Source organism: Sus scrofa, chromosome 11 (assembly GCF_054392235.1).
Source record: "Sus scrofa isolate SSC_HxYL_T2T_F1_AM1 chromosome 11, Sscrofa_HxYL_maternal_Yorkshire_Landrace_v2.0, whole genome shotgun sequence".
NCBI lineage: Eukaryota > Metazoa > Chordata > Mammalia > Artiodactyla > Suidae > Sus > Sus scrofa.
In genome coordinates this window covers 77,438,941-77,460,860 of record NC_139393.1, presented here as the reverse complement: position 1 = coordinate 77,460,860, position 21,920 = coordinate 77,438,941, and the positions used below count along the sequence as shown (strand labels likewise).

Genomic DNA, 21,920 nt, shown 5'->3' with positions numbered 1-21,920 from the left:
GCTATTTCTTCATCATCTCCTGAGGTGACGGCTTTATTCACAGCTCCTGGGAAGCGCCCATTTTTTGATCTTTGCTGGAACCGCTCAGCCGGCTCCTGGCTGCTAAGGGCTGTACCCTGGGGATCTCAGGCCCCCTGCTCATACCTGCCCCGTACTTCTCGGAGAAGGAAAAAGACTCTGATTTCCTTTGTGAGAACCGGGGAGAGTGGTTTTCATTTACAAATTTGAGGGGGAAAAAAATCCAGGAATTCTGGCCCGTCCATGAGACCCCATCCAGAAACACACAGCCCGGGATTAAATAACGCAGAATGGATTTCTCTCCTCTGCCACCCCATTGAAGCCCCTCCGGTCTGTTTCCTGAGCTGCTTTTCTTATGGTTCTTGGGGTGGGTGGTGGCCTCCCCGGGGACAGGAATAACTTCCGCATCCCCACCAAGCTCTGCAAGAGCACAGTTCCATGACCTCAGGTATAGCCTCTTTCTTCCTCTATAATCCAACATGGAAGCTTCCAGAATAGGGAGAAAGAAAGGTGCCCCCAGCCAGCTGCTGCCCAGCGTCACCGTAACACCAACCTCAAAATCATGCCGCCTCGAGGCAGCTTTCACATTTCCTTCTGAGTTTAAAACTCTCTACCTGTTGAAGGATCAACATAATTTAGACAAATAGGCTTACACCTCTTCCCTGATGCACAGATAGACGTCCACCACCCAAAACAAACAATTTGAAAATGCATTAACTAGAGAGAGTCCCTTGCTCTGATTTGTTTCATTCTGAGACAATGCCTTTGGGCCAATATTTAGTCAACCTGTTTTTGTTTTTGTTTTCTTTCACATTTTCTACATTTATGATGCCAAAATTGAGTATCTCTCCTCAGAATGCAATGACTTTAATGTGAATGTTTATTTTTTGAAGGAGATTCCATTTAGGCAGCGACAGTCATTCCCTTCCATGGCTCCACGTTTTCTCCCTGCACATGCAGTTGGACATGACCCAGCCACGACCTGCCTACAGCCACTGTTAATGATTTGATAGTGTGTCTGATAAATACATACTCACACACAACTGATGGTTTTTCAAATTACCAGACACAAACAAGCACACTGATGTTTCAACACAAATGGTGTCTTCATTCAGTGGAGTTTATATGAAAAGCTAGTATCCTTAGTCTGAGAATAATGCCATGATGGAAAACCAACTACCTAAATTTTGTGATACTGTGTTTGGACCTATGTTCAAAAAAAAAAAATTCCAATTCAGACTAAAAATTCCATTATCAGCACTTTTTTTTTTTTTTTTTTTTTAAATACACAGGGCACTCCATTCTGATCTGATCGTGTTTTTTCTCCTTTCCTGTTTCTTCCTTGCAGGTTAATTCCATCTCCTACCACCTTCCCTGTTTTCTGGATTATTCTCTCCCTCCTCAATTCCTTCCCTTTGTCTCTTCCTTTCAATCTCCCCTTCTTCCTTTGTGGTTCTCCCAATAGAGCTTGAACCCAAGGCCAACTGTTTCCAGGAGCTGAGGCCACCTGAGAACTGAACGGGTACACGATTTGTTTGGGACGTGGAATAAGATTGAACTGAACGGGAGAACAAACAGGGCACAACGTAATTGCTGTAACCTCATTTAGGCACCGCCTGATTGCTGTAACAGCCGTAAATTGAGAGTGTGACCCCCTCACCTGAGCAATGAAAACATGGGTCTCAGGCACAGAATTCCTGGAAACCAAGAGCATGGTTTTCTATTGAAATGATGATGTTTGTATCCATTTTCAGCCCTCCTCCTGGCTCCCCATGTGGTCACAGCACCCATCTGATTTTATCTTTGCAATTATGTCAGGAAGCCTCCTTGGACTGGCAGCACTGGCCTTGGGAAAGGGTGAAGCACCAGCCCCTGTGTGGGGGCACCTGCTTCTGGAATCTCTCCATCATTCCAGGAATTCCCTTTCTTCCCTGTGTCTTCCTCAGGAGGATACTTCTATGCGAATCCTGTCCCATGGCAGGTGTTTGAGGGTAAATGCAGCTCTGGCTGGAGCTGCTCCTTGTCTGTTTTGCAAGGAGGCCGGTGAGCTGAAGGGGAGAGCTGGGGAGCTCCCCGACATCCAGTTCTGCACAGGGCAGCTTCTGAACATTTAGGGGGAGTCCCTGTACTTCTAGAAGAGTCCCTGTACTTCTTCTTAGGTGTCTTCCCAGCCACTAGAAAACGTGACGGCCTTCTGGGTGGACCCACAGCCCCTGTGAGAGTGGGATTTTACAGTCTCTTGGAGAATTTACACAGAAACATCAACATCAAGAGATCTCAAATTCAATCTTTTTCTTTTTTTTTTTGGCTGCACCCAGGGCGTATGGAAGTTCCCAGGCCAGGGATCGAATCTGAGCTGTGGCTGTGACCTAGGCCACAGCTGCAGCCACTCCAGATCTTGAACACACTGAGCCAGGCTGGGGATTGAAAGTGCACCACCTCGGAGGCAATACTGGATCCTTTTTTTTCGTCTTTTTGCCTTTTTCTAGGGCCGCTCCTGCAGCATATGGAGGTTCCCAGGCTAAGGGTTTAATCGGAGCTGTAGCCACCGGCCTACGCCAGAGGCACAGCAACGTGGGATCCGAGCCGCGTCTGCAACCTACACCACAGCTCACAGCAATACCGGATCCTTAACCCACTGAGCAAGGCCAGGGATCGAACCCACAACCTCAGGGTTCCTAGTCGGATTCGTTAACCACTGCGCCATGATGGGAACTCCCAACGCTGGATCCTTAACCTGTGGTACCACAGGAGGAACACTTCAATCTATTAATTGCCATTCTTTCTCTACTCAGAAAAAAAAAAAATCTGCTCTTCTTCGTACGGGGGTGAGGGAGGGCCACAGGACATTAAAATTCTTTTTGACTTTGTTTCTGTGGTTGTTGTTTGACTGGAGTGGCGGCTCCTATTCAGTCAACTTGAAGATGCTAAGCACTTTGAAGACTTAACAAAAATTTTTAATATTAGGTGACATGCGTCTGGTTGGAAAAATTGGTCACCTACACACCAAAGACAACTATACCAGAGCTGAGACCCGTGCACCTCTTCCTTCCTTTTTTATGATATGAACTATTTTGTCTCCCTTTATAAGTCTTTCTCATCCCTAACCCTCCCCTCCTGCTGCTCACACACACACATCTACACACTTTAGCCTCTGAAATTCCTAGAGTGTATTTGTTGGCAATTTAGATCCCTTCTTGTGAGCCCTTCTTTGCAGTTCTGGACTGTGCTTTTGGATGGGTGAACCCAGCAATTAGCCTTTTGCCTTTTTTTTTCAGGACCACAGGTGCAGCATAGACGTGTGGAGGTTCCTGGGCTAGGGATCAGATAGAAACCGCAGCTGCTGGCCTGCACCACAGCCGCAGCAACGCAGGATCCCAGCCGTGCCTGTGACCTACACCACAGCTCAACAGATCCTTAACCCACTGAGCAGAACCAGGGATTGAACCTGCATCCTAATGGATACTAGTCGGGCTCGTTTCCGCTGAGCCATGACGGGAACTCTTCCTTTTGCCTTATTTGTTTGTTTATTCAGTGCCCAATATATCCTGCTGTTTTTCCTCTTTATATGATATCGCATTCTATTTCATTCAGCCGTGACCCTGCATACTGCGAGTGGCCAGGGATCTTTATGCATGAAACCTTCCTTCTGCATTTCATTTTCTTAGAGCCCGAATTTCACGTGGCCACTTTCAAGCTGAAAGCCCGGTCGTCGTGGCATGCGGGGTGCTTTCCCTTCAGCAGAGGGCCGTCTGGAATAGATGCTGCTGCTCCCAAACCATGTGTCAGACCAGGGAGCCCGGCCAAGCTCCCGCACAGAGATACTCACCCTTCCCCGAGCAAAGTGTGCCATCTGCTGATTCACACAGACCCTTGCTCTGCTCCTCCGTCATGTTACACTTCCGTGGGTGCTGGCAGAGCTTCCCGAACCATCCTCTCTCGCAAAGGCAGCGGCCGCAGGAACACGAGCCGTGGCCTGCGAAGCAATCACGGGGCGGGGTGAGAGGAGCAGCATCACAGTTGTGAAGAAAGAAAGACGTGAGCCACAGGCTCTCACTTCCTATCAAGCAAACACGCTTTCTCCCTGGCACAGTCAGTTTGGCACGTGATTGCTCAAGAGAACTACACCACAGAGTCCGAGCTTAACACACTCCTCTTGAAGTTGGCATGGCAGGTGGACTCCAGAGAGAAAGAAAGCTTGGAACAATTTAAGGTGGAATTTGACCATCCTTTCTGGAGACACAGTACGCCCCCCGCCCCCCACATTTGTGTTTTTATCAGGATGATGTCTTAATACTTTTCCTCACCCATGCACACCTGACACCCAGACCAATTTGCAGAGCTAGTCCAGTTACTTGGCAGGCCCCATGTATTGATTACTCTCCTATGTTTACAAATAAAACCAAAAGACTTACTTCCGTACAATGGCATCTGGTATTATATTACTTTATGCTTCTCTGCTTGCTAATAAGAACAGATGTGAGTGTAGGTAATGACGTCTCTATTGCATAAGGAGATAAAAGCAGCACAGGACGACTTAGATCATATCTCACACTTTTCCCCCTCTTTTGTTTCCATCATTAGCTCCCGGTTTGGGGATGTTTGTCTTCTGGCGCATATGCTACACACTGGCACATACATTTGTCTTGTTGTCGGCCACCAACACCTCATTAGATTGCATCATCTTCCATTTCAATTTCTCTTTTTCTAATCAACGTTTTATTCTTTTTCCTAAATGTGCATTACCTTACAGGCAGATCTCTCCACACAGAGCAAACAAAACAGCTATGTTTTTGGCAAGTTTTACTGACTATTATGAAGAGAGCATGTTGCTAGGCACCAGGGGATGCAAAATCAAACATGATGGGCATGGTGGTCCCTGCCCTACTGCCAGGGACATATAAAACTGTCATTCAGACTGATCAGCTCCTCTGGGTGTTTTGACACCATTCTTTTTTAAAAATAAATTTTATTGGACTTACAGTGTTGTGTGAGTTTCAGGTGTACAGCAAAGTGAATCAGCCATATGTAAACATTTATCTCCATCCTTTTTCAAGTCTTTCCCCATATAGGCTATCAGAGAGTATTGAATAGATTTCCCAGAGCTGTATGGGAGATCCTTGCTACCGACTGATTTTCTATACAGTGGTGTATGCATGCTAATCCCAAACTCCCAATCCATTCCTCCCCCCAACAGTTCCCCTTGGGTAACCATAAGTTTGGTTTCAAAATCTTTGTGTCTGTTTCTGTTTCACGATAAGTTCTTTTGTATCATTTTTATTAGAATCCACATCCTAGTGATCTCATATGGTTTTTGTCTTTGACTTACTTCACTTGCTATGATAATCTCTAGGTCCGTCCATGTTGCTACAAACAGCATTATTTCATTCTTTTTAAAATTTGTCTCAAATCAGAGAACTCAACCATACAGGATCCAACCTTCACTCCAGTTTCTCTAATTTTAGTGTCCCCACATTTTCCATGTGTCATACTACCTGTATATTTCATTTTGGAAATTAAACGATAACTATCAATTTGAACCATTTAGGAGCCTTTTCTTAATTTCTATCTTTTTAAACCACTGCATCATAGGAAGATACACATTTTAATTCATGGGCATTTTCTTCTTAAAAAGTCTCTCCTGTATTTGTTTTCATGACAATGGACTTTCCTTATTCTTTCAAAACTCCTCTTTGGTCTATTTATCTCTCTACATTCTGTCTGACCTGATTAATGTAGATATTCCCCTGTCTATCCTTAATCACCTTCTTTAATCTCTCTACAACCTCTCTCTTGAAAAATTCCTCAAATCACGGGACTTCAGATAACCACAGTGATCCCAGGGCTGTATCTCCAGCCCGTCACCTCTCCTAGGCTCCACTCCTCCACATTTGTGTTCTACTAGCATCCACAACAACTACCTCTAGACCCTCATATGCCATTTTGTTTCCAACAGTTACTCTTCTGCATCACGCATTTCTTTTAACAGCACAACTCTCCTTCCAGTTAATCACATCAAACTGTTCTGGACCATACCTGAATCTCTCTTACTCCCCTCATCTAAAGAGTGACCAGATCATGTTGAAACCAACTCCAACATTTCCACTCCTTTCATCATAAGAAACCTTCTATCACATTTTTCTCCAATATTCTTGCTCTCAACTTCCCAGACCCCAACTCTACTCACATCACAGCCTTGAGACCTAGGACCACGTGATGCCCTAATGCTAATGGGATGAAGTTCACCTGCTTTAACCTTCCTTATGTTTTTGGTTCCTGAAATAGATTCCTAGATGCTTCTCTAACTTCTCTTCCTCCTCCTTGCATGTACTTCCTGACCTACTCATTGTTCCCTACATGGTTCCAATGTTTTTCTGACTTCATAACTTTGCTGGGAGAGGGGTCTACTCCTTCACGCAACATGACTAGATCCTGCTTCATTCTCAATGGTCAGGGAAAGTAACTACACCTTGGTGAAGATTTTTCTAATATCCCCAAGTGCAATCAATTTTATCCTCCTCTATATTTCCATGCTATCTATTGGGTAACTTTTTGCCTTCCACCTTACAATATGCACTTGTCTATCAAATAGACCCATTACTTGACTGAGAACCCTGACAGGAGGAATCACCTCCCATGCTTCACTGTAGGCTTGCGAGTGCCCAGCACTCTGCAAAAGACATTTGTAGAGTGAGGTTATTATTATTTTTACAAAATCTCCTTATTTTTTCCACAAATTCCAACTAAGAACCATAAACTGAATCCAGGATGTGTTTACAGGTCATCTAGTTAATATACTGTCATTCAAAGACAATGGACTGTTCCTAGAGGGCTTTGTTTTATTTCTATGTCCTGTAGAGTTCAATGAAATTAGCAAATCTGTGTAAGAGCTACACACTCAATGAATCATTATTAAACTGATTGTATCTTGGCTTCTCCAATAAAACAAAAGTCCACTTAATGTGAAGTCTACTCTAGAAGTTGGAAAAAAGTAAAAAAGTTAGCCACCTTTGGAGACAGATAATGTATGATACCAAAAAAAAAAAAAAAAAGAAAAAAAAAAAAAAGAAAGGAAGAGGGAGACGGAGGGAGGAAGGAAGGAAGGAAGGAAGAAAAAGAGAGAGCGTTTCTAGTACTAATCCCATCAAACCATGAACTTTTCAAAGGTTTGTGTTTCTTACTAACTATGGGTTAGTAAGAATTACCATCTTTGACGTAATTGGAACAATTTAATCTCCACTGCAGAGAAAAACATTCTGTCTTTGATTTAGGATATCACTAAGAATGACTAAATGACTCCTCACCACAAATAACTGAATATAAAATTTATATGCAAGGACATAGGAGATTATTTTTCATTTATTAGCTCATTTATCACATCCTTCCACAAAGTTAAGTTGGCATCGAGCCCAGATGATGGTCAAAATACATTGGTATTTAAGTATCATGTTTTGCCATTTACATGACTTCTTTTTACTTAAAAAATTTTAAGCTTTCAATAATATCTTCTTTATAAACTCTAATAATGTAGTCATCCATTCGAGAACTATTTATTGTACACTAGGCATCGTACCAGCTCCACTCTTATGGGCTTCTAGTCTCCTGGGAGAAGACAAGTCACAACAAGCAAACAAACCCACTTGAGCTATGGAAGAATTAAAGAGAGTGTCATTATATTCGGCAGAGAACACTATTACCTGGAGGAGTCAGAGCAAGGCTCTCTGACACCCAAGCCCTGAGAAGGAGCCAAATGGCCAATGCTCTGGAAAAGAAAAGGAGAAGTGTTAGAATAAGAAAGAGCTTGGCATATTACAGATACGTTACAAAGAAAAGGCTGATGTATTTGAAGAATAATGAGTGAGAAAGAATGGAATAAATAATGAAGTTGGAGAGGTAACCAGAATGAGAACACAGCCAATTATTTTTGATAAGGTGTTCAAATTTTATCCTAAGAGGAATGGGAAATCATAGTAGGCTCTTGTGCAGGAAAGTGATGCGCCATAATCTACAGTTTGCAAATGCATTGTGGCAACTGGATGAGAGAGATTAAGGCGCGTCAGGAGGTGAGTCCAAGGAAAGAGAAAGTATTTCAGGGTCCAAGTGAAAGGTGATGCAGGCTTCAAGCAGAGTGGTGGTTGTTCCAATGGAGAGAAGTGGTTGATCTACTTTGATGGTGGTGCCAATGGGACTTGCTGTTGGATTGTTTGTGGCAGGTGAGAGAAAGGACCAGTTCTCTGGCTCAAGAAATACTGTGAATAATGATGTTTCTTATTAGCTATGGAAGCTACAGGAGGGAGAGGTTGAAAGCAGAAAATCAGTTCTGTTTTGAACTTTAAGTGTCTAAGACACTCTTAACACAACCAAGGAGAGGTCAAGTAAGCAGTTGACACAAACCTGGTGTTTAGAGGTCAGGTTGGGGCCAGGCCTGTGTATGATGGAGTTTCCAAAAGCATTTAAAGCTTTGGAAGTGAATGAGCCTACCTAGAGAGAAATAAGTCTTGGGGAACTCCAATATTTAGAGTAGGGTAGTGGGAAGAAGCTAACCAAGTAGAAACATCTAGTAAAGAAGGAGAAAAATAAGATAACTGTGCTGTCTTGTAAGGTGACAAGGAGAGTGTTCCATAAAGGATGCCTACTGAGTGCAATGTTCCCTGCAAACTGGAATTTTTTTTAAAAAAAGACCATAAAGACCCTAAGAGTAGTGTCGGTCAACTTTTGCCAGACCAACCTCCTCTGTTGCCTCTTAGGCCTACATGTGGAACACCCAGGGCTGGCTGAAGTTGGGGAGAAGCATCTATATAGAGCATCCAGTGAGAACAACAGCTCTGCTTGGTATAGAATCTACAGTGGGAAAAAAAAAGAATCTACAGTGATACTACCTTTGATAATACCTATATAATGGACCATTCTAGAATGAACTTATAGAGAGAACCCGCCTAATAAACCATTTGAAATATACTACCTCTGCCTTTACCTGACTTCTCACGTCTTCATACAGGTGAGCAGTTCTCCATTGGATTTTCATTTCCATTCATCCTCTCCCAGATCTGGTACCCACTGCCCTCCCCTTCGAGGGTGGTTTTTCTTCCTATTCCCTTCCCTCCCCCCCAACAAGATATTCACTAAGAATGCTCTGTGGTTACAGTGTGACTCTTTCAATTTATTAAAGTTCAATAACATTTAGAATTCAGTTTCTCAGTTGCACTAGTCACATTGCAAGTGTTCAGCGGCTCGACGTGGCGAACGGTTACCATGCTGAATAAGGCAGCCCTCGAACGTCCCCACTGTCTTTAACGTTCTATTGAACAGGTGCTGCTGCAGATGATGACCTACTCCCATGACTTCATCGGCTCCGAGACACACTTCCTTAATACGCTTCGATAATGGTTCTCAATTAAGAAACTCACCCACAAATGGATCTAATTGCATCAGATACTACAGACCGGCCAGCCCAACATTTTTTCCCCTTGTTAAAATACTAGGCAAACCCTTTTTTTTTTTCAAGGAGGTGATGATATGTTCTTCTGGAAGATATCTGACTGCCCAGGCTCCTTTGACCCAGAGGTACCACTAGGACTTGGCACTAATAAATGAGATGTAAGAGACAATCTCTTGGTGAGGTTTCCAGGAAAGCTATTGTCTTCCAAAAAAAAATGGGATAGACTCAGCTAGCATATGTCCTTTGACCTTTCCCTCTGTTCTATCCTTTCCTCTTTCTTCTTTCCTGGAAGAAGGACACATCTGGAGCTTCTCTATGAAGGTGACAATAGAAGTCATACTTGAAGGGCAGAGCAGGAGTGATGAGAGAAGGTGTGTGGGACACTGATGGCTCTCGGGGAGTCACCTTACCATCCAGCCAGCCCTGAAGTGACAACCTACAGGTTTATTTGTGTCAATTACCTGCAGCTGGATGCAGTACTAAATGGTTGTGTAGTCAGGCCATTCAGGATGGCTGTTCTCCTGCTCTCTGCACGTCTCCTGCTTGACCAGGCTCTGCTTCACTCACATGACTATGCAACCCACTTACTAACAGAGCTTAATTAGTACCTGCCTATGTGCTTGTCCCTTGCCCTAGCCTCTGGTTTCCCTGGTAACTGATGGGCCAACTTTACATCGATCTCCCCTATAAACAATAACTTCCTTCTCCCCCAAAGAGCAAAAGCTGCCACCATGTCCTATCTCCGTCTGCTGTAAATGGTGGGATGTCACTCCCGGCCCTTTAGCAGCAGACTTGTAAGGTCCTCTATCCAATAAACCACTGACGTCTCTGTCACTGTCTCCGGGCTCCTTCTTCAGTCTCAAAGCTGAGCAACCACAAGGCCCGCAGGCCTGCAGAGTGCACCCCAACACCTTCCAAACTCAGGAAAGAGGTCTGTGATGTTAAGATGTCACCCGGAGACAATCACGCTGCTCCCCACGTTGTCCAGCTAAGGCTTGGCCGGAGTGGGTGGTCTGCCCCTCCTGCCGTGGGAAATGCAGTGGTGCCTGCGGGTCACTGCACACAGACTCTCAGGCTGCCTGATCTTCAAACTGCAGCTACAAACCAGAGAAGTCCCTGAAGAAATGGGAACTGATTGTGTAATTAGGAGGTGGCTCTTCATTTTCCCTCCTTGTTTCTTTAATTGGACTCATGGGCTCATTCCAGGAGCACAGAGGAAAAAGGAAAAGCCGTCCAGTTCTTATTCTCATCCTGGGTGTATGGGCTCCAGGAGGGAAGTCTCTGGCTAAGCTTTAGTTTAAACCAATTAAACACACATGAGCCAACATGTGGATATATTTTCTTTATGAAATCTTAAAATCAAGCACGATTAAAAAAACGAATATATCTCAGGGACTAATACTCTAGGCAAAAGGTGTTTTTTCAGTAGTGATATCTGATAAAAAAAAAATTCCAAGAGTTTCCGTGGTGGCACAATGGTGACTAGGAACCATGAGGTTGCGGGTTCGATCCCCAGCGGGTTAAGGATCCGGTGTTGCCGTGAGCTGTGGTGTAGGTCGCAGATGTAGCTTGGATCTGGCATTGCTGTGGCTGTGGTGTAAGCCAGCAGCTATAGCTCTGATTAGACCCCTAGCCTGGGAACCTCCATATGCCCTAAAAAGAAAAAAGAAAAATGCCATGCATTTACAGTTCACATGAAATTTTCATTTTGGAGTTCCCACTGTGGCTCAGCTATAACAAACCCAACTAGTATGCATGAGGATGTGGGTTCAAGCCCTGGCCTCACTCAGTGGGTTAAGGATCAGTGTTTCCATGAGCTGTGATATTGGTCACAGACGTGGCTCAATCCAACATTGCTGTGGCTGCAGCACAGAATGGCAGCTGCAGCTCCAATTCAACCCCTACCCTGGGAACTTCCATCTGCCCCAGGAGTGGCCCTAAAAAATAAAAAAGTTTTAAAAGTTTATTTGTATTAATTTCTGTTTCTGCCATGCCTGTGGCATGAAGAAGTTCCATGCACCTGCAGGTACAGTTGCTCGTTTACCCAGCCTGCCAGAATGGGTTTAGTCATCTTCAGGGTTATTGCTGGGAAGGTAGACAGACATCATTGGCTATTCGTTCTCCCATAGCCCCTGATTAGGTAGGTTTATAGATATTTTTGGTTTACTTATCCCTTGTTTGCTAAAATGCTCAGGGAGTCCCTGCTTTGGAGTCAGGGACCCGCGTTTTGGTCTCTGGTCACACGTTAGCACCTGGCCTTCTGGTCCTTCCCTCCAGGTGAAAGGCCACAGACACCGTGGCTCCATGTCCGGTGATGAACTGAGAAAATCGCCCAAATTAGTGATATCAGTTTTGTTCCCTGGAGCGACACAGAGGGATGATGCTGGTGAGTTTCCCACCATACCTAGTATGAGTTTCCTTCCCCACCCACTGCCACATGATGTGGGGGGAAGGCTAAATGCTCTGCACCAAGCTGCCATTCCTTCCTCAAGGCACAGAACTGCTGATTCCTAGGATGCCAACTTCCTTCCAAAACAGTCTACAGTCGGTGCGTCAGATGTGTTGTTCTGCCCAGTTTCGGAGATGGACAGGTCAGTCTTTTATGCCCACCGCACACAGAGGGCATTCATGGAATGCCCACGTGGACATTTCATTCTTCGGTCTCGATCTTCCCATAAAGCCAATAGGTGGGCGTTAGGACCCTTACTGTCCCCATGAGTGGGCAAGGCAGAGAGGCCAATAATTTGAGAGGGGGTGTGGGGGGAGAGTTGAATTATATGCATGAGCATTGTACAGACTTGAAGAAAAGAGATACCAGAACACGTAGAGGCAAATGTCATGATGCTCTAATGAAAGTATTACTGCACGGAAGAAGTAGAAAATAATTTCAAAAGGCTTCCTGCCTTTGAGAGAAGACTTGGAAGGAGGGATGATGAGAGAATGGAAAGACGACAGGGAGTTATTCAGAAGGAGAAACAAAGATGAGGACTAGCAGGTGAGGGACAAAGAACAACGTCATGACACAAATTTCTCCATCTCTTTATTGTTTGTTTTTGCTTGTTTGTTTTCAGTTCTGTCCACTTCTGGCCTTTTTTCCCTTCTTTTTTTTTTTTAATTGAAGTATAGTTGGCCTATAATGTGTTCATTTCTGCTGTATAGCAGACTGATTCAGTTATATATATGTGTGTATATATATGCATGTGTATTCTTTTTCACATTTTTCCGTTAGGTTTGCATATAGGATATCGAATACGTCCCGGTGCTATGGAATAGGACCTTGTTGTCCATCTCTGCCCCCCTCTGGGAAGAAAGCACTCTTTTTTCAATGAACAAAAACAACTAATACAACAAAAACACAGTCTCCACCCTCCACCTGCTCAAACCAGAACCTTGGGACTCCCCCTGCATTCTTCCCTGGCCCTCACGCGTGTCATTCAATCAGGAACAGCTATAAATGTGAGCTTTACTCCCAGGACAGGGTGAAGGGGGCATGCTTCTCAGGTTCAAGTAAACATTCAGACTGACAATGACACTAGTCTCCTTAGAAAGACATGGGCTCGAACAGGAACCATATCCTGGCAAGGGGCCCGTAGCCAAATTTTCCTCGCCATGGGCATTCTTACAGCAGCTCATGAGGATGCCCACTTAAGACAATGGTCTGAGGATAAACTTCTCTTCAAATAACACAGCTCAGGTGCACGGAGATGAGCTCCACATTGCACAGATGTTGAAGCTTCTCTGGCTTAGAAGGCTTATGCCCCATAGGAGCCAAAAATCTCTTCCAATGATCCCTTAAGCATAGCTTCAAGAAAACCCACAAGGGACATGCTTGTTGGCAGAATCACAGGACTCCTGGAAGCTGAAAAGCATGGCATTCCCATTAGACTTTCTTAGTTCATTCATAATCCCTCCAAATCTAGTTGAAATTTATCAGTCACAGGTCACTATTACCATGAGCAACGTTGCCTGGCAACACTGGCATCTACCATCTTCATCTGTTTCCTGGGAGCTGGAGTGAGGAATTTAACAGAGGGCAGAGTCTCTTGCAGCAAGATAAAGGGTTTTGTCGGCCTGTTGTCCATATGGTTCCCAATCCTTTCTCCAACACATGGCAGTTTTCCCCTCTTTACTGTCCACCATGTAGCCAAACACCTTCTTCTCTCGCTGTCTCCTAACATTCACACTTACCCCCCAGCCCCGCAACTGCCCAGCAATCCACACTTCACTTGGCAGCCAGAGGTATTTTTAAACAGAATGGTCATTCCATTGCCTTGTTTAAACCCCTTCCATGGTTTCCCATCAGCCTTTGAGTAAAGCCCCAAATCATTTCGGTGGTTTACAAAATCCGCCATACCTTTCTCTCTTTTGCTGTCCTATCTCCAATCATAGAAGGTTTCTCTCGGGTTCTCAAAAATCTCTTGAACATGTTACTCCCTCTTTCCCCCATATGTCTCAGCTCACTCTGTTCTCTGTGACTCCTGGGTCACAGTCACCTCTCCTCACCTGGCTAAATTCTATGCATCCTGTTACCAAATATGGTTGTCATGATGCTTAGCTGATGAATACATGACAAGCACGTATTATGCATCACATAGTTTTTACCAGATATAAAGGCATTAGCGAAGCCTTCCGTAGCCTCCAGTCTATTTCAAAATCCCCTATTACATATGTTTCCATTGAGCTAATGCTTCATCCTTTCAGGCCAGTGACCTCACTGTCCCTCCTTTGTCAATGTCTGCCCTTCAAGCTTAATTATAACGCCAACAGACTCACCACTGACTCTCTAGGGCTGGCAACCTGGGGGGGGGCTCAATAACTATTTATTGAATTAAAGAAGAAATAAATGATGTCTTCAGTTTCCCATGGAGAATAGGGAGGAATTTCCACATGGAAATATTTACCTCGAATTTGAAGAATATGAAGCCAGGGGGAATGATGCTAAGAAATCACCTTGACAGACACTGACCTCAAGATAAAAGAGGAAGAGCTGAGATTATGTGAGGACAGCAAACAGTAAGCAGAAAACACACTCAAAGGCCATTTCTGCAGAACGGCTAAGATTTATTGGTAAGCTCTGAAAGATGCATAAGCAAAACGACCAAGTGGTGATAAGAGAAATGAGAAAAGAAATGGGGGGAAGGTGTTTCTGAGACCCAGGCAGAAGACCACATCAAGAGGGTTGCAGAGTAGCTCCAGCGGCGCAATCGGTTAGCACGCGGTACTTATAAGAGGGTTTCAGAGTAGGCACAACTCTATGCTAAAAGGGGTCACGTGGAATGAGCACTCAACAGCACCCAGATTTGGACAACCAGGAATTATGAACAACCCCAGGGAGTCAGGCATGTGGAAGGGTGGGAGACAGAGCAAGTTTCCATGGGTTGACGGTAGACCCAGGAGAATTGCAAGCTTGCAGGTCAGAGGTAAAGGCATCAGGAAGATCAAAAATATTTAAGGGCACACCTGCGTCTGAGGGGCAGTGCAGGCCTTCACGTGGACTAAGTATGCAACAAGAACTTGTTGATTTAATTATCATTATGTGTTATAGACATGATAGGCTATTATGAAATAAGAAGAAATGTTCTTATGATAATGGATACTTTTATTTTATTTTATTATTTATTTACTTACTTTTTTCTTTCTTTCTTTTTTTTTTTTTTTTTTTTTTTTTTGCTTTTCAGGGCCACACCCACAGCATATGGAAGTTCTGACGCTGGGGCTCAAATCGGAGCTGCAGCTGCTGGCCTACACCACAGCCACGGCAACACAGGATCTGAGCCGGATCTGCCACCTGCACCACAGCTCACAACAATGCGAGATCCTTAACCCACTGAGCAAGGCCAAGGGTTGAACCCAAATCCTCATGGATACCATTCAGGTTTGCAACCCACTGAGCCACAAAGGGACTCCGATAATGGATGTTTTTAGACAGACTGAGAAATACAGAAATTTTGGCAACGTATGTTGCGGCTTGAGCCCTCATGGCCAGTGTCCTCTTACCGGTGCTCCTTCATGCTTGCAAATCTACGAGCAGCTTCCCTACAGAAGGTGCCCTGTTGAGTAAGAGCCACTAAAAATCCTTCTGAGATGCATGATGGTCACTTAAATTTGGTAACTCAGTGACAAGTGTGAGGACCAAGGCTGCTTTATACAAAAAAAAAAAAGGAAAAGAAAAGAAAAAAAAGGGAGTTCCTGCTGTGGCTCAGCAGGTTACGAACCGACTAGTATACTAGTATCCATGAGGATGCGGGATCGATCTCTGGCCTCACTCAGTGGGTTAACGATCCAGTGTTGCCACGAGCTGTGGTGCAGGTCACAGAGGTAGCTCAGATCCAGTGCTCCTGCATGGCTGTGACGTAGGCTGGTAGCTGCGGTTCCAATTTGACCCTTAGCCTGGGAACTTCCATATACCACAAGTGTGGCTCTAAAAAAGAAAAAAAAAAAAACCCAAAACAAAAACTAATAAAAAATCCAGATGGGATGAATTCATCCATGCCATCCAAAACTGTAGACCAGACAGTCACAGTTCTGAATAAACTGCTATCATGAAAGAAATTAACAAGCAAACATGGAGCTCTGGCCTATGTTCCATTGAGTTTACTGTAATCCACAGCCTAAAACTCCAGCTGAGTGGTTATGTCTGCCATTCCCTCCACATATAGATAACACCAACGGTAATATTTAACATGCACCTATGACATGCGTGCTAAGTACTTTATATGAATTAACTCATTTAATCCCAGAATAACCCTACAAGAGAGGTATATTATATAATCATCTTTTATAGATGAGAAATGGGGGTTATATCAATTGCCTCGGGTAATATTGGGAATAAGCGATGAAGCCAAGGCTGGAACCAAGAAAGCCTCATGTCTACAGTCTTAACTACCGTTCTTTATTGCCATTTATATTTCTAAATAGTGAAATGCACTTACATCAATATTTGTGAAAGGAACTTGTGAGCTCCTTATCAACTGGGATAGTACGTTATATACTTTAATACTGAAATTACTACACGTTCAAATTGGTTCATTAATGGCATGTCTCTTGTCATTTCTTTCCAGAGAAGAGCTGGTACATAAATGAAATTCAAGACTATAATAGCCAAGGCTGAAATAATTCCTTCCCTGAACCCATGCTTAGAAAACAGAGGAATTAAAATCATAGTACCTTGATTAACTGTCTTAAATCATAACTGGCAGCCAAGTGCAAAACTCATGTGGGAGATGATGCTTCCAGTGAGAACACTAAATACACTGGACCCTCATTATTTGAAGAGTCCACATTTGAGAACTTGCCTACTCACTAAAATTCACTTGTACCCCCAAAATCAATACTTGCAAAGCTTTCCAGGTCATTTGACAACAGAGGACAAATGGGAAAAAAAGGCGTTGCCTGAAGTTCGCATTTCCAGCCAAGGTCAAAGAAGGTCAGGCTCTGCCTTCCTGGTCCAGCTATTACACTGTATACAAGTCTCCTTTTCCTAGTATGTGTGGTGCCATGTTTTTCACATTTTTGTCCTTTCTCTTGGCGATTTCAATGTTTTAGATGCTTCCACGTACAGAGCTGAGGTGCTACCCAGTGTTCCTATGTGCAAAAAAGGCTGTGATGTGCCTTATGGAGAAAATCTGTGAGCTTCATAATCCTTGTTCAGATATGAGTTACAAGGCTGTTGGCCATGAGTTCAATGTCAACGAATCAACTACATATGACACAGGTGTTTTTGCACAGAAACACACATAAAACAAGGTGATGCACTGATCAGTTGATGAACATGCTGCCAACAGAGGCGGGAACCCAGCTAGCCCCATATTTCCCTCAGAGCAGCGTCAGTATTCACTAACTCCGTATTCACAGCGCCGTTATAGACCATAACCACCACAAGTGCCAAGACTAGATTGAATTTTGTTGAGGACTACAAAGGAAGCGTCACTGTGGATTGTAAATTATGCACAGGTTTCCTAACCAGATGTCACTTAAGATACACCTGAGCTGGTCGCTGATGGGGACCTATTCTTCCTCTTCCTCCTGGCACTATGCACCTGCAAGCAAGAGGACCGGCTATCAAACGTTCACAAGTGAATGACAAGGAATGCCCCAAACCACTTGCTGGCATGTGTACAGATGTGTGCAGAGGCCCTAGTGAAGAATTTAAGGCTGTCACCTGGGCTGCTTGGCTTAAGGAGCTCAATGAAGCAGGAGATGGTAAGTGAAGCAAAGCATTGCTACCTACAGACAATCTTTTAAAATACTGGTATTGTCCTAACCCCAAATCTCTCACGGATATTATTTAAATATCAAAGTGAAATTTAAAAACAACAACATAAAATATTTATCAAGGAAAATTCCCCAAATGCATTTCCTTTACATTCCTGAAAAGTGTTTCTGTATCTTTGGTCAATAAGTTCCTTTTAATACAATTTAAGCTATGAAATCAAATGCACAGGTGATTTCTTAGAGCTCATGTACTACTATTTAACAAAAAAGCACAAAGAGAAACCATTCAATTACACGAATCAAAGATGCTACACTTATCTGCTTACTATCTGTCCACTGCTGGCAGACACACAGGAGCAGCAGCAAAGTTCCCGCAAACCTGAAAACACAGTCATCCTCTGATAATTATGTTCTGATATCATCAATATTTGGTAAGATCAACCAGCTGAGAATTAATCTCTACATGTGTGAGCAAGGATTTTCCAAATCAGAGCCACAGCTATGCCAGGAGGATAAGGTATACTGGCGCGTCTGCAGCTCTTTCTGATCTGTTGTGCTACATCCTGTATCCAACCAGAAAGGCTGGATCGGATGGTTGGCAACAATCTAGAAGGTGTTAAAGAATGTCCAGAGAAGACAGATGACTGGCATGAGAGCCGTGGTCCTTCCACAGGTGCAGTGGTACCCAGGCAACATCATCCTTAATGTCTTGGTGACTTCCACCTGGCACCACCTGGACTTCTCTGCCCTGAAGTTCTCCCCGGTCACAGACGCCTGCTCTGACCATGTGCCTGTGAGGGATGCTGGATGTGGCCAGGAAGTTAACACCTCCTGGAAGCAATCCTCAACCAATGACTGATGATACAGGAATTGCGTGTTTTACTTGGCCTCCTAGAGTTTCATCCCCTGTACTTGGATGAAGTTTCAGTTGACCACAGCAGTAACTGGATTGACGGCCCAATTTTAACCAGCTGCTTCCCCTTCAGGCCACACTTCCTCACTCTGCTACCAGAAACTCCTTCCCCTTTCCAATAAATTACTTGCATCCAAATAATTATTTCAGATGCTTGCTTCTCACAGAGTTTCTCTATAGAGAATTCCAGTCTCTGAGTGACATTTCTTTTCTCTCTCTCTCTCTTTCTTTTTTTTAGGCCATACCCACAGCATATGGAGTTTCCCAGGCTAGGGGTTGAATCAGAGTCACTGTCACTGGCCTACACCACAGCCACAGCAGTGCCAGATCTGAGCCAAGTCTGCAACCTACACCACAGCTCATGGCAACGCCGGATCCTTAACCCATTGAGTAAAGCCGGGGATTAAACCTGAGTCCTCATGGATACTAGTCAGATTCGTTTCCATTGAGCCACAATGGGAACTCCGTTACATTTCTTAATGCACATCAAATAACTGCTGTTCTGGTTTGTACATTGGGCTTTGATTAGTTTGGCTAGTGGTAGTCAGTTCCCCCTGGAGCACAGATAACTCTGGGTGATGGGCAAACCCAGAGTGTAGACAGGCAGATTTAAGAACTAGTCTAAAAAATAGCACTTCATAAGATGATTTCTTACTTGCCTAGGAAATATTTGATCCTGTCTAACAAGTAGATATAAAGATTTGCTTTCATCTTTGATTTCCTCCCCCAGGTTGGAGAGAAAGAGAGATTCAATGGGAGAAGGGGAATTTATAATTTAATGGGTATGAAGATACAACTAGCTTGTACAATATCACATACTTACAACAATAAAAAGGACGTTATCCATTTAGACATTTCTGATAACTACTATGAGTGAAGGGAGAATCTCAAATAAAAATAATATTGACATAAAGTCAAAACTGTTGGATGTCACTCTGGGAAATGCTGTGGTTTAGAAAGAAGTCTGAACTGACGGTCACAGCTCCAACCCCGGGTCTGCCACTTTTCAGAGATGGGGCATTAACGCCTGATTCTCACCCTTTTTTTCCACTTGGGAAACGAGAAAAGCAGGCACAATCTCTGAGGATGGCTGGGATGGGAACTGCGAGAGAGAAAGCGCCCCCCCCCCCACACACAGTTATTAAAAAGGGCATTTTCCCTTGGCTCACAGAGAAAGGAGGGAAGAAAATATTTTTGGTCAAATTCCAAATGGCTGGCAGCTGGTTAGAGAGAGATTAGCCAGACAGAGACACGCGGATGTCCGAAAGAGGACACAGACGGATGGCGTGGCAGCCTCCCCTCAGGTGTATGGATATCTGGGGGCTTCTTTCCCAATATCAGTGCCCGATTGCACTATGGGGATTCTTTTAAAGAGAGCATTATATTCTCTTATGGATGCCACGTCCAGTTCCTCTCTGTTGTCCTAGAAACCGGGAAGGCGTCGGAATCGGCAGGCAGTCCCTCTACAACACCCAGTCTTGCAAGACTGAAGTGGAAGAAGCCTGGCGACCCCATTCCCTCCCCTGGGCCCTGGCAGCATTCTCACCCGGGACTCTCATTTCTGCCATGTCACCTTTGTGACGGCCCTCTGTCGGCCTCATTCTTTCTTTGCACCATTTATCACTTCCTGTAAGCTCGTGTTTGGGTCTCAGAGCCACCATGGAAACGTAGCATCGATCTCTTGGGAGTGTAATTAAACTTGGCGTGTAGCCTTACTGCGTTTTTTTTGAAGGCTCTGGCAATACTGGCTTCCCCGAGAGTTTTTACCAGTAGAGTAATAAAAGTCAATTTAAACTGTTCAGTTGCAGCAAACCCTTTCACTGTCTTCAGAGGATGTGGTTTGCTCTTAACCATCTTTGACCCGATAGCATAGCGTATTCTTTCCCATACATGTACATGGACTTTAAATCAAGAATCCAAAGGTCATTACAGACCTAACTGTGTATTGCTTTTAGTTCTAATCATATACTGCTTTTGGTTTCTCTTCTTTTTAAAAAAAAAAAAAATTAAAAAAAAAAAAGGAGAAATAAACTAAGAAAGGCAGGCTGCCTTCCGGGAGCAGAAGGCAGCGAGAACCGCTCACCTCCACAGACCACGCCATCCAAGTCTTCACAGCGGCGATTGTCACACTCGCACGTCTTGCCGTAGACCCTGCTGTCGCCAGGAGGATAGCAAGTGCACCTGCCACATTCACATTTACCTGCAAACACAGAAAGAGCACACTCGTTAGGGGGCTCACGGAATCAGGAAGGCTTTTAAAAGAAACAAGCATCCCGTAGCACCCAGATCTCCTGGACCAGTTCTAGTCTGTGTCTGATAATCGCTCAGCAAAGACCTTTCTGTACTGCCCTAAGGGAAGCTGAAGGTCAAGGCCAAATGCCAAGGTCAGGAAGGGGCTGAAGTGTCATTCATGTCTTCTACTTTCCACCTTTTTTTTTTTTTTTCATGTTGGTGGAGACTTTATTTATTTATTTATTTATTATAATTTATTTTTTTCCCACTGTACAGCAAGGGGATCAAGTTATCCTTACATGTATACATTTTTCCCCCCACCCTTTGTTCTGCTGCAATATGAGTATCTAGACATAGTTCTCAATGCTACTCAGCAGGATCTCCTTGTAAATCTATTCCAAGTTGTGTCTGATAAGCCCAAGCTCCTGATCCCTCCCACTCCCTCCCTCTCCCATCAGGCAGCCACAAGTCTATTTTCCAAGTCCATGATTTTCTTTTCTGAGGAGATGTTCATTTGTGCTGGATATTAGATTCCAGTTATAAGTGATATCATATGGTATTTGTCTTTGTCTTTCTGACTCATTTCACTCAGGATGAGATTCTCTAGCTCCATCCATGTTGCTGCAAATGGCATGATGTCATTCTTTTTTATGGCTGAGTAGTATTCCATTGTGTATATATACCACATCTTCTGAATCCAATCATCTGTTGATGGACATTTGGGTTGTTTCCATGTCCTGGCTATTGTGAATAGTGCTGCAATGAACAGGAGTACTTCCCACTTTCATTTCTGAAGACTAATTCAATTATTAAACCCTGAGTGGTCCACATTCGACTTATAATGAGAACATTTAACGTAACTGAATCAAGTTTATATATTTTGACATCATTTGGCATAAGGTGGTCATGTAAAAAATGTGTTTAGTTCGGGTCTGTCACATCAGAAAAAAATGTTCATGGGTACATTTCAATCTGATATTTTAGTCATGATTCCGTGTCAATTTTTTTTTTTTGTCCCTTTTGTCTTTTCTAGGGCCACACCCACAGCCTATGGAGGTTCCCAGGCTAGGCATCGAGTCAGAGCCTACACCACAGCCACAGCAA

General features: G+C 43.9%; 1 protein-coding gene across 1 annotated transcript in view; it reads right to left on the bottom strand.

The window, feature by feature from the left end:
• ITGBL1 (integrin subunit beta like 1) overlaps window positions 1-21,920 on the bottom strand; it is a 206,434-nt gene that overhangs the window by 8,346 nt on the left and 176,168 nt on the right. Inside the window, exons 8-9 of the mRNA XM_005668526.4 lie at window positions 20,668-20,784; window positions 3,848-3,994 (exon numbers count right to left, since the gene is read on the bottom strand). Coding sequence (XP_005668583.2) covers window positions 3,848-3,994; window positions 20,668-20,784 — 264 coding nt within the window. The remainder of the gene's footprint in view (window positions 1-3,847; window positions 3,995-20,667; window positions 20,785-21,920) is intronic.